A 17,578-nucleotide genomic window follows, 5' to 3' on the forward strand; every position below is an offset into this window, starting at 1 on the left:
ACTCCCCCTCCCTTTTTCCCTCCCTCCCTCCCTCCAAGCATTGAGAAAAGGTCATTTGATGACATAACAAGAAGGTGGTCATCTGTAAGCCAGGAAGCCTCAGCAGAACCCAAACGTGCTGGCACTCTGATCTCAGGCTTCCCAGACTCCAGAACTGTGAAAAAATAAATGTTTGTTGTTTCAGCCACTAATTCTGCGGTATTTTGTTATAGCAGCCCCAGCTAAAACTGAAGGTGTTTCATAGCTCACAGATATCTAGTTGGGGATTAGGGCTGGTCTCTAGTCTTGTTGAGAAACTCAAACACTGAGGGGATTGTCTGATACTAGGGATCCAAGCACTTGTATAGTGCCTAACACAAAGTAGGTGTTTATTGACTACACATTTAAATGTTTATTGCATAACACCAAAAGAATGAGTGAAAAGAGATCCAAGATGGCAGAGTAGAAAAACCTTCCACGAACACATTAAAATTACAACTAAATTATAGAACAATCAACCTGGAGAACCACCTGAAGTTTAGCTGAACAGAAGTTTTATAACTAAAAATATAAAAGGGAAGCCACGCGGAGACTGGTAGGAGGGATGGAGATGCGAAATGGGCCACACCTGTGTGTGGCAGATGAGAATCAGGAGGGATATCTCGGCCACGGAGGTTCCACTCAGGCCCCACAAGCACCCCAGTCCAAAGTACTGGTGCCAGGAAGAGGAGCCCCCACAACATCTGGTTGTGAAAAACAGTGGGGATTCTGACCATCTGGTTGGGATGGAACAATATGGGAAGCCCAAACGTCCTCTTAAACGGCACATGCACAGCCTCACTCACTCACAGGCACTCACCTTGGGCTCCAGCAGAGGGACGATGACTCGGGGGCATCAGAGGCATATGAGGAGCAGATTGAGGTGTGAGGCTTCAACGCAAGGGCTGGAGGACAGTCAATATTTTCCCTGTGCCCTCCTGGGCAGCCGTCAGGCTGGAGCCATCTTTCCATGTCGAGCCCTCCCCCTAAGCTTACAGCGAAATCTGAATCTGATTGGTCTGGTGAGATCCACTGCTCCATCCTGCTGACTCACTCGGGCCCCACCTCGCTCAACTTCCCCAGTGCTAGAGGCACTTTCTCCGTGAGCTACATGAGGCTTTATCAGTGGCTGAACCTTAAGGGAGCCAGCAGGTAGCAGCAGACCTCAGGGTGTCCTGACATTTTATGGAGCTACCCTAAGCCCAATACTAGTGGCAGATGTCTTTGGTTCACAGCATGGCCTCTACCATGCACCTCCAGGGTTAGGAGAGAGAACAAACAACCTTGGATCATTTTGTAGCTCTTACTATGTAGTCCCTGGCCAGTCACAGACAGTACCTGACCTGGGCCTACACCACAGCCCCTCACAAGAGGCCCCAGAACCAACATACTTGGAGGTTGGTTTCAGACTACAACAGAGTACTACCCAATTAGCCCCACAAGCAGCACAGACAAAGGGCACCAGAGCCCAATGGGGCGAATCCCACTCAGTGGGGTAAGCTCCTCACACAGCAGCCTGTAAGCTGTGGACATAGCCAAACCCCACAGCCAATCAGCCTGAGAGTCAATCCCACCCACTAATATGCCAATAGCAACCAAGACTGAACTACAACAGGAGGCCACACAACGCACACAGGGATGCTAGTGGAGCACCTGGTACAGGTGACCAGAGAGACTATGCCACTGGGCCCCACAGGGCACTTACTAAATAAGGCAACCAGCCAAGACTGGGGGACATAGCAGATCTATCTAATACATAGAAACAAACAGAGAGGCAGCCAAAATGAGGAAAAAAAAGAAATACATCCCAGAAGAAAGAACAGGAGAAAACTCCAGCAAAAGAACTAAACAAAATGGAGGCAAGCAGCCCTCCAGATACAGAGTTCAAAACAACGCTTATAAGGATATTCAAAGAACTTAGTGAGAACTTCAACAAAGAGACAGTAAACATAAAAAAGGACATAAAAACCATTAAAAAAAAAAAACAGAAGTGAAGAATACAATAACTGAAATGAAGAATGCAGGAGAAGGAATCACCAGCACACCAGATGAAGCAGAGGATTGAATCAGCAATTTGGAAGACAAGATAGCAGAAAACACCCAGTCGACAAACAGCAAAAAGAAAAATGAATCCAAAAAAAATGAGGATAGGGCCGGCTGAGTGGCGCGATGGTTAAGAGCTGGCTTGGTAAGAGAGGGCCCCGGTTTGGATCCCACATATGAGGGCCAGTGGCACTGCCCTCTGCAGCTAAGATGCTGAACAACAGCTCAACCTGGAGCTGGGCTGCCGTGAGTCGCCGGCGACAGCATAGGCTGCAGCAGGGCTGCAGTGGGCTGCCATGGGCTACTGTGAGTGGCTGGCAGCCAGCATGAATGGCCGGCAGCTGGCATGAGCTGCTGTGAGCTGCCATGAGTGGCCGTCCAGTGTATAATATGTATAGTATATATAATATATATATTATATATGATAATCCAGCAATTCCACTTCTGGGTATTTATCCGAAGAAATCCAAAACACTGATTCGAAAAGATATATGCACCTCTTTGTTCACTGTAGCACTATTTACAATAGCCAACATATGGAAGGAACCTAAGTGCCATCAATAGACAATTGAATAAGAAAGATGTAGTATATACATACAATGTAATATCACTCTACCATAAAAAAAGAATAAAACTTTACCATTTGTGACATCATGGATGGACGTGAAGGGTATTGTGCTAAGTGAAATAAGTCTGACTAAGAAAGACAAATACCATATAATCTCACTTATATGTGGAATCCAAAGAGTAAAATAAACAAACAAACAAACAAAACAGAGGCAGACTAATAGATACAGAGAACAAACTGATGGTAGCCAGAAGGGAGGGGGATTGGGGAGCTGGGTGAAAAGGTGAAGGGATTAAGAAATACAAATTGGTAGTTACAGAATACTCATGGGGATGTAAAATACAACACAGAGAATATAGTCGATAATGTTGCAACAACTATGTATAGTGCCAAGTGGGTACTAGACTAATCAAGGTGATTGCTGCATCAATTATACAAATGTTTAAGTGTTATGCTGTATACTTAAAACTACTATAAAGTAATATTGAATGTCAATTGTAACTGAAAAAATAATTTACCAAAAGAATCAACTTTTGATTTTGTTGATTCTATTACTTGTTTACTTCCACATTAATTTCTGCTGTTATCTCTATAGAATCTTTTACCTTATTTGGGTTTACTTTGCTCTTTTTTTTAGCTTTTTGAATTGAATGCTTCCCTTATTTTTGTTCTTTAAAAAATGTATTTAAAGTAGTAAATTTCCTCTTAATTTTGCTGACAGATTTTAACATGTGGTCTGTTGTTAAAGAGTTCCAGTATTTTGTCTTGATTCTCTCTTTAACTTATGAATCATTTGAGTCCATATTACCCAAATCTCATGATTGGCAATCATATAAGCCTCGTGTTATATCTCAGTCCCAACTTTCTGGAAAAGGACTGCTTATATCTTTATGGTGCTTCCTGAGATCCCTTAAAGTAAATTTCATGTTTGCTACTAATTCTATATGTTCAGGCAGACTATTCCAAACATACTTACAAATTTTGTAGAGAATCTTTCCAGTCTTTTTCACATCATACAGTAACAGAAAACAGTAACAGACCACATTATTAATATGTCTATACAGAAAATAATGTATATAATAATGGAACTATTTTAAACATAGTTAACAACAAAATAATACAAGGTCCTTCCTGCTGTAACTTGACAATCTTATGTCCTACAATTTCATTATGAAAACCCTATCTTTTTAAAATTAATGTGAAATCTGAAAAGTACAACATGTAAAGGGTTTCCGAATATATGATCTGGAGAACAGGAACATCAAGAGAAAGACATTACCTAACGGAAAAATATCAAAAGGTTAGATTAATTAACACACACAGAAGTCCAACATGACCATTAATCAAAACAAGCAAATTGAAACAAGCTACAAATTTTCACCTATTAACTTGTCAAAGACTAAAAATAAGTAAGGTTGGGAAGAAATTGGTATTGATTAAATCTGGTAAATTGTAGAGTATTTGAGTGTGGTTGGTACATAGTAATTATTTAATAGATGTTTGCTATTGTTTGCTATTATTACTGTGAATAATGTGATTTTTGTTATTTAACAAGGCTAGGGAATGTAAAACTGGTAAAACATTACTAGAGATTATATTAAAATCCTTAAAAATGTTATTCCCTTTGACCCACAAAATACATCAATATGTACCAAGGAAACAATTTGACAAGCACATAGAGATGCAAGTTTTAAAATGATTATTAGATCCCTCAAAGATGATATTACAAACTGTCTGGAGGTAGTATAATTGGGAGGGTGGTAAACGGTTTATTCCAGTTTTTTTTCTTTTTGATATACTTTTAGGGATTTCTACATAGTTCTAGAAAAGTATGTTTCATCTGTTTCTAAATTTATTGGCATACAACTTTTCATAGCATTTTCTTGTAATATTTTAAAATCTACACTAAATATGTAGTTATATCTCTTACAATTTCTAAAACTGTTTAAACATTTCCTTATCTTTAGCAGTCTTATCTTCTCTTTATCAGTCTTGCTCGAGGCTTATTTTATTACTCATTTTTCTCAAGAATCAGCTTTTGATTTTATTGATCCCATTGCTTATTTTCTACTGCATTAATGTTGGCTCTTGTACACAAAAGTTTATAGCAGCTTTATTTGTAATAGTCCCAAATTAGAAACAACTTAAATGTCCGTTAACAAATTGGGGTATTTCCAATGGAAGCTACTCAGCAAAAAGAGACAAAATAGTGATACTCTAAATATGAATGAATCTCAAATTTTGATAAAGGAAACAAGGCAGCCAAGAAAGAGCACACTGTATGATTCTGGGTATATAAAATTCTAAAAAAATACAAATTGACCTACAGTAACAGAAAAAAGATGAGAACAGTGATGAAAAGAAGGATGGATTACAAAGGGGCCTGAGGAGGGCCGGCCAAGTGGCGTGTTGGTTAGGAGTTGGCTTGGGACGCCAGCTCTGAGCAGCAGGGCCCCGGTTCGGATCCCATATGAGAACCAGTGATGCTGCACCCTCTACAGCTAAGATGGTGAACAACAGCTCGACCTGGAGCTGGGCTGCCGTGAGTTCCCAGGGATGGCGTAGGCTGCAATGGGGCTGCAGTGGGGCTGGCCGGTAGATGGTGTGTGCTTCCGTGTGCTTCCGTTCTCTTCCGTGAGCTGCTGTGAGCCCCATGAGCGACAATCCAATGGTTGGCAAGCAACTGCCTCTCCCAGGAAGAGCGCAATGATAATACCAACGTGGGCCAGTGAAGCGACGCCCTCCACAACTAGACTGAAGAACAAAAGGACAGCAACTTGTCTGTTCCCCTCCACCAATTCCCCAATAATAAAATCTTTTGGGGAAAAACAACAACAACAAAGGGGCCTGAGGAAACTCTGGAGTGACAGAAATGTTTCTTATCTTGATTGTGATGACGGTTTCATAGGTGTATGCCGCGTCCTGCACAGCATAGGCAGTGATGAGTGAGAGGGGATGGTGCAGGGTGAAAGAAAATAAAAGAGACAAAGAGACAAAGATAAATTTATGACATGAGACCAGGGGGCGGCAGTTCTCTCTCTTTGGCACTGAGCACCTAATTGGACCAACGTGAAGCTTTTATTAAGAAACTTCAAAGGGGTAGAACTTTTTTATTTTTTCTAAAGTCTATGTGATAAGTGCCTTAAGGCCAGTTTCCATCAACCAGCCCCACTGTATTCCAACACCTGCTGTGCCTTCGTATTCCCACACACAACCCCCAGGATGGTACAGCTGCAGCTGAGACCATGAACTAAGGGAGATAACCGACATCATTCCGCCGGGTCCCAGTTTTCCAGGACACTCCCTTGAGGAAGCTTTACTGATATCATTCCACTGGGTCTCAGTTTCCTGAGACACTCCCTCATGACCTTGTTAGGTCAGAGGCTGGTGTGGAGGGGCGGTCGAGGATGAGGCTGTAAGGCAACAGGTGTATACATATGTCAAAAGTCATCAAATTGTACAATTTAAACATGTGCAGTTGTGCAACAAGTATACTTAATAAAGCTGTTAAATAAGAGACAAAAAGCATAGAAACAAATAAGTTTACAGAATGAGAATGTAACTAGGCACAATTTAGCTTGATTAGCACAGATCCCTGGAAAAAGAAATGGGTTCCTACTTTTCCTGGTAACATGGCACAAAGACCTGTTCAACCTCTTTCAAGGAGTTTTCACATAAAGATACAACTGGACTCTTATGAGAACTCCAAGGACAAGGTACGTAAGTACAACAGGGTATAATGACAAATGAGACTGGAGGGCAGGTCTTGGAAACAACTAAACTATCGCTATTTGAAGATGTAAGGTTTTTATTTTCCTTTTTCCTCGTGATCCTGTTTTTCTCCACTTGTCTTCTCTGTTCTTCTCTACCCATTAGCTTTAAATGTTCATAGTTTCTGTTCCTCCATGACGTGTAACTTCCACATGGCCATCATGAGCTCTCTAATTGGTGGGATTACCCACCACCAACAACAAATAACTCTTTCTCTGTTTCTTTGATTCAGATTCTCAAGACAGGCAATCTGATTTCCTAAATTAATTTTTTTGTGCCATGCCATTAGTAAAACGTGCTGACCAGCTCATGAACTGACTTTCCTTAGGTCATAGTGCCCATCCCTTAGTCCAAATAGCTGTGAGCAAGAGGTAACAAGGTTTACACCAAGCTCAGAACACAAATGCTTTGGAGAACATAAACTCTAGGCAGGGCAGATTCCCACAGGAGGCAGGAGGAGAGCAGCCAGTGCTTGACATCTCTAGTAGATAAAGTTCATGCTGAAATGAAGTCATGAGCCAGGTACCCACAGGTAGTCCGTCAGCACCTTATATGACCATGCTAGGCAGACTTTTGGTTGAAGTAAGAATTCTATTTCTATTGCTGCTTGTACTGAGGTATTTTCAATTTATTTTAGAATTTTCCCAGGATACTTCCATCCCTCTAGCTCTGCCTTGTGCTCTATTCCTTGGCTCCAAAAGGACCTTTCCCTGTGGAGGTAAAAGTTACTAAGCACTATCCATGAGATCTGACCTTACAAGCATTCTTGTCATCCTTCCATCAGTTCCCAGGACCCAGGAAATTCTGCCCTTGTCTTTAACTTGTTTCTCTCTCTTTTCTGGCTTGATGAATGTATATTAGACAGTAAAGACTGGTTTTATCCTTTGGTGAATCTCAGCTCCTTGTGGTCCAAACTAGAATCTGATTTTATACTCTGATCTTATTTGGGAGAAACTGATCACTTCAAATTTCTGAGCCTGCTAGTTAAGAATAAAATCCAATGTGACTACATTTCACGAGGTTCACCTAAAAATTATACAGATGAATCCTTCACATACAAAACAGGTCTTCAAGACAGAAAAGCCTCATCATAAGGGTTAGTTCCTGGAATCTAAGCCAAATAGCTATATCTAGTGCTTAAAGCCGGGTCAACATTTATTAAGCATGACCTTTGTTCTAAAAATAGAGGAGTCACTGAAAGAGAGACTCAGTTTTCATTGCCAGGGCTCACAAAGCCTTAAGTAACTCCCAGAGGCTTGGTGGAGGTATAAACATAAATTCCTTCTCTATGAAATCATCTTTCATGATAACAATGTAGTGTGCCTGGCTGTATTACCATTTCTAGGGAAAACAGAACAAGAGTACTACATATTTGAAAAGGAATGGAGGAGAAAGAAATCAGGTACCAAAGAGGTTAACGCTGGTTTGTACCAAATATGTCAGCTTATAATTACAATTTTATCATTTTTCCCACTTAACTGAGAGAAAAAATTATGTATGCTACAAAGAGTTTCATACTTGGGTCAGAGTCACTTTATCTCAAACTACAGTTACAATTCTTAATAATTGCAACATCCACAGAGATGATTCTTCCATTAAGCTAGACTCTCAGTTCTTTGACTCCCTTTCCCATAATAACCTTGTTCTCTGCTCTGCTTCAACTACTTACTCTCATGATGATACTCTAGACCTCATCTTTACTATAACTGCACTCCTCCACCTGACTACTACCCTCTTTTCAGCTCATTCTCTCCAATAGTGGAGTTCTGTTAATTTTTCAAACTCACTAGGCATGTCAATGCATTGAACCTACCACCCCTGCACTGTTTCTCATCCTTTCATATCTTCACTCCCAGCAAGTTTGAAGAAAAAGGAAATAGTCTATACTGACACAATTTTTCACTCTTTCCTCTGTCCTCAAATTTCTAACATTTCTTCAGTCTCTGCCAATAACCTTACTTCCCATTTTATTGAGAAACAGAAATAATCAGAAGAAAACCTTTAAGTACTCCCTGTATCACATCTACCAAACTACTGGCATCTGAACTCATAAACTCTTACTTTCCTATATGCTACGATCTTCTCCTCAGGAACGTAAGCATACATACAATTTTTTTTTCTTTTAACTCCAAAGGATTCTCAGATCTGCCTTAAGTTTATTCAAGGGCCCCAGGTTAAGAACCACTAACCAAAAAAATGGCATGTCTTTATGTCATATTCCCATGAGTTAAAGGGAAGTGGCAAGAGACAAAGGAACACTGGGAAGATATTTAATTTATTTCACCTAAAAAATGGGATAAGCTTTATGGAACAGTGCCCAGTTAAAAAGGTATTTATTGAGAGCTGATTACATGTCTACCACTGGGAAAAATTTAGGAGAAAGATGATATTAAATATGAATCATCCTATAAGTTACTTCTTTCAAAGGCAAAAATATACCTTTACCATAGAAAAAAACTGCCTGTCAGCACCTTAATCAAATGATCAAATTTTACATCACTAATAGTGGTACAAACCTGACATTAAACACCTCCTAATGTGATATAAACATAAATTATACAGTATGACTTAAGAAGTATCCTTGCCAAATATATTTAATCTAAACTACTCAAGCATATAGTAACTTGCAGTTTATAGAAAATACAAGGTCTAGAAGCAAAAATAAATAAAACAGAAAACTCAGAATTAGGGTATTCTTCAGGACAACTGGCTTGGTTTCTTTTAAAAAAAATCAAAATTATTGGGGGGGGGGTGTGGAATAAAGGGATTAGATTAAAATTTTTAGGTTAAAAGAGACTAAAGAAAAACCCAACTGCAATAGGCAATCATTGATAGGATCCTGGTTCAAAAGATAAGCAAAGTAAGTCTTTGCTTAACATTGTTGATAAGCTCTGCAACTTTAATTGAAATGATGTATAACAAAACCAATTTTGCCATGGGTCAATTGATATAAAAAAGAGTTAAGTTCCTATGGCATTTTATCATCAAAATTACAGTTATTTGAGGACCCTGCCATACATACAAAAGACATTTTGGGGACAACTGGGGAAATCTAAATATTGACTGTATATTAAGTTATATTAGAGAATAATTGTTAATTTTCTTAGGTATGATAATGATTTTGTGGTTACATAGGACAATGTCTTCACAGAAGATGTATAGCTAGAGGTGAAGTGTCTTAATGTCTACAATTTATGGTTCTGACAAAAACAAAACAAACAAAAACAACCAGATACACACAAACATATATTAAAACAAATACAACTAATAACATTCTTTAAATTCAGGTGATATACATATGAGCGATTCTGTACATTTTTTTGTTCATCTTTTCTGTGTTTAAAATGTTCAGAATAAGAACTTGGAAAAAAAAAAAAAGCAATGCGTAGCCAAACCCTACCCATCTTTAACAGTCCATTACGTGTTTTAGCTACCTCTCTGAAGGCTTTCTTGCCGATTGCAGGGTAGAGTTCTCTTTCCCTGGTACTTTTATTATGAATTTAGCACTTAACATTCTGCCTTTTACCCAGCCTGAATAAACACATTATAAATTCCCAGAGGACAAAGTGGAAGGTTCTTGTAGGGGAGTACAATAACAGGACATGGGAATTAAACAGCTAAATTAGAATGAGATTATGGACAGCCTTTAGTAGGCAAAAAAGATAGTTAAAGTAGTAACAAGATTTAGGGGTGTGCGATAAAGTGCCCAAACTAGGATGGTAGCAAGAAAAATGAAAAGTCCTGGGGATTATTGGCAACATTTACACTGTTGGCTTTTTAGCTTTCACGAAGAGCTATCCAAGCCTGGACAACTTTACAAATCCTCCGAGCTTTGTTAGTATCATAGTTATCATCTCAGAACTCCGTCTAATTGGAAGAGAGGGTGACTTTATGCAGAATTCTTCAGGCAGACATTCACTTCCAACATTCGCTCGCCGAGCTAGATTTAGATGGGCTCATTTTGCACCGTTATGTACAAGGACACTCTCCATATCTGCACGTGGGCAGTAATAAATAGCCTCGGTAATAATAAATAGCCTTGGTAATATTTTGAAAGGGTGTATTTACCTAAGTGATTAAATTCCCTTTTGCTTAAATGATCTGAAGCACAAAACATCTTTTCCCTTTAGGTTCAGCGTTTCAGAATAAAGGTGCTACTTTGAATCCCTAAGGCAGAAGTGATTTGTATTTGACAGGTTTGTCCAGGTAAAGGTCAAGTTCGAAGCGCAATAGGGAATTCACAGCTCTAAGCCTCCAGAGGCCATGCCCTTTCACCCAGATTCCCGGCCCGCCCCGCCCGTTTCCCCGCCCCTGCGTGCGGCGGCAGCGCGGCCTTCCGGCTTCCTTCCCCACGACGCCGTTAGTTAGCGTCAGCTTGCCCGTCGTGTGAACTCCGCACCAGATGGCAGCGAAGTCTTGTCGGGGACTGCCCCTCGGGACATGTCAGAACCCCGGAGCGCGTTAAACCCGCTCCCAAGATCGCAAGGACATCGCATACAAGGTCCCCAAGCAAGCACTCAGCCCCCGCTTCTCCTGGTTCCTTCCTACCCTCTCATTCGGCTACCTCGCCCCTCCCCCGGCCCCGCCCACCGAGATAAGGTGGGCGGGTAAGGTGGGCGGGGACAGGCGGGTGCGAAGTCTCCCGCTCACGGGCAGCCCTGCAGTGTTTTGGTTCTGCCGAGTAGGTGAGAGTGAGTAATCCGACGACGAGTCGACATGGCAGTGTTGTTTAGGCGAAGCAGCGCGGTGAGAGAGAGAGCGGGGCTGGGTGGGGCTGGGGAGCTTGGGGGTGTTTAGGAAGTGGGGCGTGAGCGGAAAGTAGCCATGGCCCGGACGCTAGGAAGCTGTGATGAGGCAGGGGCCTGCGCCGGGGTGCTGTGGCCCTCCGCGCCCTGCGGGTGGCTGCGGGCGGGGATTCTGGACCTTGGTCTGGCTTTCACGCCTACCCCCTCCTCTTTCCATGAGACAGAATTCATCCCGGGTTTTGATTTGCCCTTATCCTCTCGGCAACTGTCCCTATACAGTGGCGTCCACTTTTTGGAATATTCTTATTTCTCTGGCTCGGGAACCTCCAAATATTTTCCCCGAGAATCTCATCCTTTTCCTAAGTGAACCTGTCTCTGAATTAGGCAGAACCTCAGAGCCGTGTTTTTGCTGAACGGGCATAGTATCTCGCCGAGAAAACCTCGTCTACCCGCTCTTTATCCCTAGCCCAAGAAGGAAATCTTAAAGTAAATGTCATTCTGCAGTTGATGTATGCTAGGAAGTGCAGAATTCAGATAATCTTATCTTGGGTGCCTGCGAAGGCACTAGAAAAGGAAAATGGAGCCGTTGCTCCTTTGGATACTTAATATGTTTAATGCGCTTTTGGTTTTGCAATATGGAGTTTACTTCCACGTTACATACGTTTGAAAAAAAGAAGCCGGCTGTAGAATACTCTTTGAAGCTTGTCTATATATTCTAGTATTGTGTCACACGTTTTGTAAATTGTCTTAGTCATTGTCTTAAATATTGATACATTGTCACATGACTGCTATTTAAATAAGTGAAGAAAGTTATGCCCTTGACCAAAAAAGTAGCAGTTTTAGAATTTAGACTAATTCTCATGGATTGCTGCCCCATATTTGTCATTGCTGTATAAGTTAATTGACTCTGAAGGCAGAAATTGGGGGTTTTAAAGAACGCTTGTAGACAACAGCAGAAAATGGCATATGGGAAATGAAAAAAACAGAACATGGTTTTAGGTTAATTTGTTTTGTTAGTAGAGTGAGGTATTTTAGAAAACGAGATCTTCCTAGTGGGAGATTTCCAGAGGCATACCTGTGAGGCTCACAGAGACAGGGTATCAAAGTCGATGGAGAATGCAACTCGTGCACACAGCGCAATACCATCCTGTTGTGTCCCTTCACCTCAGCTCCTCAATCACAAATGTCTCAGAGGTTGTAGGTCAGATTTCCAGAACAGTGGTCCTGAGTCTACTGCTATCCCTGACTATTTGCCTTGGAAACACTCCACTTTAGTAGTGCAAATACTACTGATTAGTTTTATTTTCATTGCTTAAAAAAAAACAAAACTCCATTATGATAGGTGTTTAAATATCTGGTAATTGGTTTATTTAATATAGAAATTAAATTGTAGTTGAAGGCATCTAAGTAATGACTTAAACTATGCTCTTGAATAAGGTCACGTTGCTGTACTCATAATTGTCAGTATTCCCTTATTTAATGTTTAACTTAAATTTATTTTATTAATATTGTTTTTTACAGGTCCTGAGAAGTCTTACTCGTTTTGACTGGAGATCACAACATACAAAAGCTGCCCTAAAACATGAACCACGGTTGGGATTTAGTTTTGGTATGTGTTTTGTTCTGTCTTTTGACTTTAAACTTATACTTGTTCTATATATGCAGCTCTGTGTGTGTATTTGTCTGGACTATGTTTACCAACAAACTTAGTAACCTGGCCATAATATATCAGAACTGCCGTTTTGGTACTAGTAGATGTTCTGTGATCAGGGAGCCATGTGGTGTTGGAGGGGAGAAGAATACGATTTTCCTTCTCTTCTTCTCTTTAAAATGAAGGCCCTGGGCAAGAAATTTGAAATGTTAATTTCTATTTTAGCATCCTTTGCCTCCTAAAATGCTTCCTGCTTCAAAATTATTACCTGTCCTCTAGTTAAAAACCCATTTTCCCAGTTCACTTGGTTTCAGAAAATAGTTAAAAGACAGCTGAGATAATTAACTGTGACCCAGGTACAAACGACAAACTCAGAGCTCTCCAGGGTTATTGTTTCTGCTTTTTATGTTATTTTTTTATTGTTAGCCCCTTATAAAGTTTTTTTTTTTAAACAGAATTAAATGAAAAATTTCAAGCAATATAAGGACAGCACTATGGGGCACTGGATCTTCTTAATTCCTTATTCAGATTAGCATAGGTTTAGTATGATTACTGTCTTTTTTTCAGTTTGTCACATACTGATTCATACTCAATTGTAAGAGACCCAATTGAAAGGAGAAATGGTGGTTTGCTGAGTGACAGAGAATTAGATAGATACAAGTATTTAGGAGGGAGATTATGAAGCTCAAGTAAAGGAATAGGGTAACACCTATGACCAATTTCTTTTGGTTCTTTATGTATAAAACAGGGATTATATCTACAACACAGGATTTATTTGGAGATTCAATTATATATGCAAAGTTCCTAGCACATAGTGTTTGGACCTAGGTTCTCAAATAATACATAATAAATCCCTGTCTCCCTTACGCTTTCCCCACCCATAACCTTGATGTTGACTGGACCCAGTTTTAGAAGTAAAGTTGTGAAGCAGAGAACACTGAACTGAAGCTAAATATAGTATTTTTACTGCTAATTCATTGTAAGTCTGTGGGGCTATCATTTCCTCAATTTGGGCTTTTATTTCCTTATCTATCAAATGAAATTTAGTTTTAGGTATTTAGTTCAACATCAAAATTCGAATGTCTTGTATTTTATATTTCACATCCCTATAAAAATTACTACTATAATCTTTAAACATTCTTTTGTTCTCATTATTCTTGTCCAAAATATCCTATACCTCTTTTAAATTTTACTTGTTCTTTGAGGTTGGATGCAAGCACATTAAAACCCTGTGATAGTGTGGAAAAATGCAGTGGTCATTGGCTCCTGTCCTCAGTCCAGCCATCATATTTATTTCATTAATTTTATAATAACACAATACCATATTTTATGTAATTGAATTGTTTGGACACCACTTATTATATCCTTATAGCAGAGCTTTATAGCAGAGAAACCTTCCCACTACTTTTACCAGTTGCTTTTTGCTAATCTATAAACTAAATATGAGTTTAAAGCAGGAGTGAAATTGAAATTATGGTATTGATATTCTTATGTGATATTTTGGAACAAGTTTTATTGGTTTATGGGCACCGAGCATAGTCCATCTCCCTAATTAGATTGATTTTTGAGATCAGGCATGTCTTAAATAGTTTCATTTCAGTGTTAGTAAACATTTGATAAATCTGCTTAGGAACAAGTTATAAGTTAAAAAAATGTTTTTGGCCTCACCAAGTAGAAGAGAAAAACTCAAGTTTGTATCTATTGCTTATTTGTAAAAGCTAGAAATCCTACCTAGCTCCTTTGTTGTAGATTTATGTATATTATACAGTGAAATCCTGCTTATTTCAAAAGCACATTTCAAAAGTAGTCTGATTTTCTGGTTAATTGAGGTTAAAATCTCCGCTATAAATCTCTACATTCTGATCCAATAGGATTTTTTCCCTCAAGTAACTATCCTATTTTAATGTTTTCTGAATAACTTTTCCTTAGAATTCACTGAACAACAGAAAGAATTTCAAGCTACTGCTCGTAAATTTGCCAGGGAGGAAATAATCCCAGTTGCTGCAGAATATGATAAAACTGGCGAGGTAGGTATACACATTTTAAGGAGAGAAAAATCTTTTACAAGACAGTATAATCGAAGTATCTAGATTTTAAATATAACTGGCTTTTTTCTTTAATTTTTTTTTTTTAGTACCCTGTCCCCCTAATTAAAAGAGCCTGGGAACTTGGTTTAATGAATACACACATTCCAGAGCATTGTGGTAAGCTTGCTTCACATTTTAAATCCTAGAATGCATATGAACAAGAAAAATTGTGAAACTCAGTCATTCTTTAAAATATTTGTGGCCATTAAATAATGGCTTTCTACCTTTGTCTCTCTGTTAAGACTTTGGTATTTGCAGTTTTTAGAAGCTTTGTACTCAACGCTTTGAGGCATTTTTCCTTCTTTACAACAGGTTCCGATCTTAACTTGATCCTAAACCTTGGTAATCTCTCTCTCTCTAGAGTTAGTTTTTGCATTTTAATTGTACCTTTGATTTTACATTTTATTAAGACTTTTTTTTCTGTGAGGTTTTCATTCCTTTCGTCAAGTCAAAGGGTCAAAGTTTTAGAGTTGAGTCAAGTTTTTGCAAAATTAAGTTGAAACAGGAAGACGGGTCCAGATTACAAATAGCAAGATAATTTTTTGACATTTTCAAAACTTTTATTTAGAGAAGTATAATTTGTTACTGTGCTAGCCAAAATACATGTTTAGTTTCTTGGGTTATAGATGTTGGGAGTAATTAAAATAGTTCACTTTTATTTCAGTTGAAATGTACTACATGTTATGCTCTTAAAACATTTTGATACTGTAGGAGGTCTTGGACTTGGAAGTTTTGATGCCTGTTTAATTACTGAAGAATTGGCTTATGGGTGTACAGGAGTTCAGACTGCTATTGAAGCAAATTCTTTGGGGGTAAGTTACTTAGAAAATTGCCTAAGTAAGCTGTTGTTAATGAGACAGTACTACTAGCTCAGGTTAGTTGGTGGAACACAGTTTTCTTTAAATTAAAAAGGAACTCAGGATTCTTCAGTGAAGCCTGGATGTCTTATTCCAAGAGTTCATTGTTCTGACCTTGTGTCGGGTACTTGGAGCCTTATTTTCCCTTGTGGGAACACTGTAATACTTTGGCTGCTGCTTCAGTGGCATTTCTTAGGTAAGAGCAAGGCCCAAAACGAGAATTCAGGATGGCTTGCTGCCACTGCTGGCAGTGTTGAAATTTGGTGAGCAGTTTTTAGGTAGCCTGATCATATATGCATTATGTATCTTAAATTTAATTGTTTATTTGTGCATTTTACTACAGTAGATTTTTACATATTACATACCAAGACCCATATAACTTAATTTTATGAAAATACTTGGATTAACAGATTTATTTCCTCATTGGTTAGCTCTCTAACTTAGAGTTCGAATAAAGGCCAGTTGTTTGGACTTAGCCATTGGGGGAAAACAGTTCTCTTTTTTTAAATTATAGTATCTCTGAATTTACATACCTAATAAAAATAGCTTGTTTTTAATGTCACTACTCTTTGGTAGGAAATGCCTGTTATTATTGCTGGAAATGATCAACAGCAGAAGAAGTATTTGGGGAGGATGACTGAGGAGCCATTGATGTGTGTGAGTATGTGCAGCTGCTACTTTATTGCACATTTAAAGAAGGGAACAAGGGTGCCATTTCTCCTTTTCAATCTATATGTATAGAGTGGGCAATAACACATTAACACAAAAGTTAGCAACATATTTAGGTCAGTAATGTTTCTGGAATGCCAAGAAAATGTCATAATAATCCTCTTACATATTTCCAGGAGAAAGATATCTACTTCTGATGTTTCTGTGGTGCCAGAAAAGGTCAAAATAATCCCCTAGCTTACTCCAGAAGAGAAATATCTGCTTGATGGAGCACTCTGCAGTTCAGGAACTGAGTGGATGTGTCACAAGTTCAGATTGAATGTGTGACAGTGGGTGATTGAACTAGTCGTCGTTTGAACTAATAAATTAATGTGACTGAAAAGATATCAATTTATTTGTTGAATGAATAACTTAGGGAGAATATTTGTAGATTTTATTTAATTCCCTGAGAGCTACTCAACAAATTTTTAAATTGGATATTTTAAAAAAGATATTTTTATACATACATACACATACATACTGAGTACATACATACTCTGAACATGTTTTTACTTAAGAATTTTTTTTTTATTAGTCGAACAGATTTTAATCTAGGGTGTAACTGTGATGCCAAAATAGGGTAAATTATTAGTTTTGCGTTAATTATGAAAATTAGCCTGAAAGAGTAAAAAGTAATACTTGAAAACAAATATTTTTATTTATTTAAGTTACCTAAATTTTGGGCAAACTGCTTAATAAAGACATTTATATATATTTCCTAGTTAACTGGTAATTTTTTCAGCAAATGAGAGTTTATTAGACTCATTCTCAGTATTGTCTAAATATTGTGTGAAACATTTAGATTCTTTTCCTGTACATACATAATATTAGAAATAGGCTAAAAAATTGTAGCATAGGGATTCTTAGGAAAAGGTGTCTTAATGCACTGATAAGAACATTTGTAATTATCTTGTTAGTTATAAATATGTATTTCTAAAATATCACACTCTAAAAGCAGTTCAGGTATTTTAAACATTTCCTTGGCAGTTTTGTTTAATATTAATACCTCAGTATATGTAAAAACACATTCATTATAGTCCCTAAGTTATTCTAACCTCTGAATTAATAAAGGTTTAGTGTATATTTTCTACTTTCTACTGAATAATAGCAGATGTTACTCAATAGATGAA

The 17,578-nt window shown here is 38.5% G+C and overlaps 1 protein-coding gene across 1 annotated transcript in view; it reads left to right on the top strand.

Moving 5' to 3' along the window:
* Positions 1–11,017: 11,017 nt before the first annotated feature.
* The window catches only part of ACADM (acyl-CoA dehydrogenase medium chain), a 29,309-nt gene continuing 22,748 nt past the window's right edge, over positions 11,018–17,578 (top strand). Inside the window, 6 exon segments of the mRNA XM_019644061.1 lie at positions 11,018–11,146; positions 12,667–12,754; positions 14,726–14,823; positions 14,931–15,000; positions 15,595–15,695; positions 16,317–16,397. Of these exon segments, the coding sequence (XP_019499606.1) occupies positions 11,117–11,146; positions 12,667–12,754; positions 14,726–14,823; positions 14,931–15,000; positions 15,595–15,695; positions 16,317–16,397 (468 nt within the window). The 5' untranslated portion in view covers positions 11,018–11,116.

Source organism: Hipposideros armiger, unplaced genomic scaffold (genome assembly GCF_001890085.2).
Source record: "Hipposideros armiger isolate ML-2016 unplaced genomic scaffold, ASM189008v1 scaffold_84, whole genome shotgun sequence".
Classification (NCBI taxonomy): Eukaryota; Metazoa; Chordata; class Mammalia; order Chiroptera; family Hipposideridae; genus Hipposideros; species Hipposideros armiger.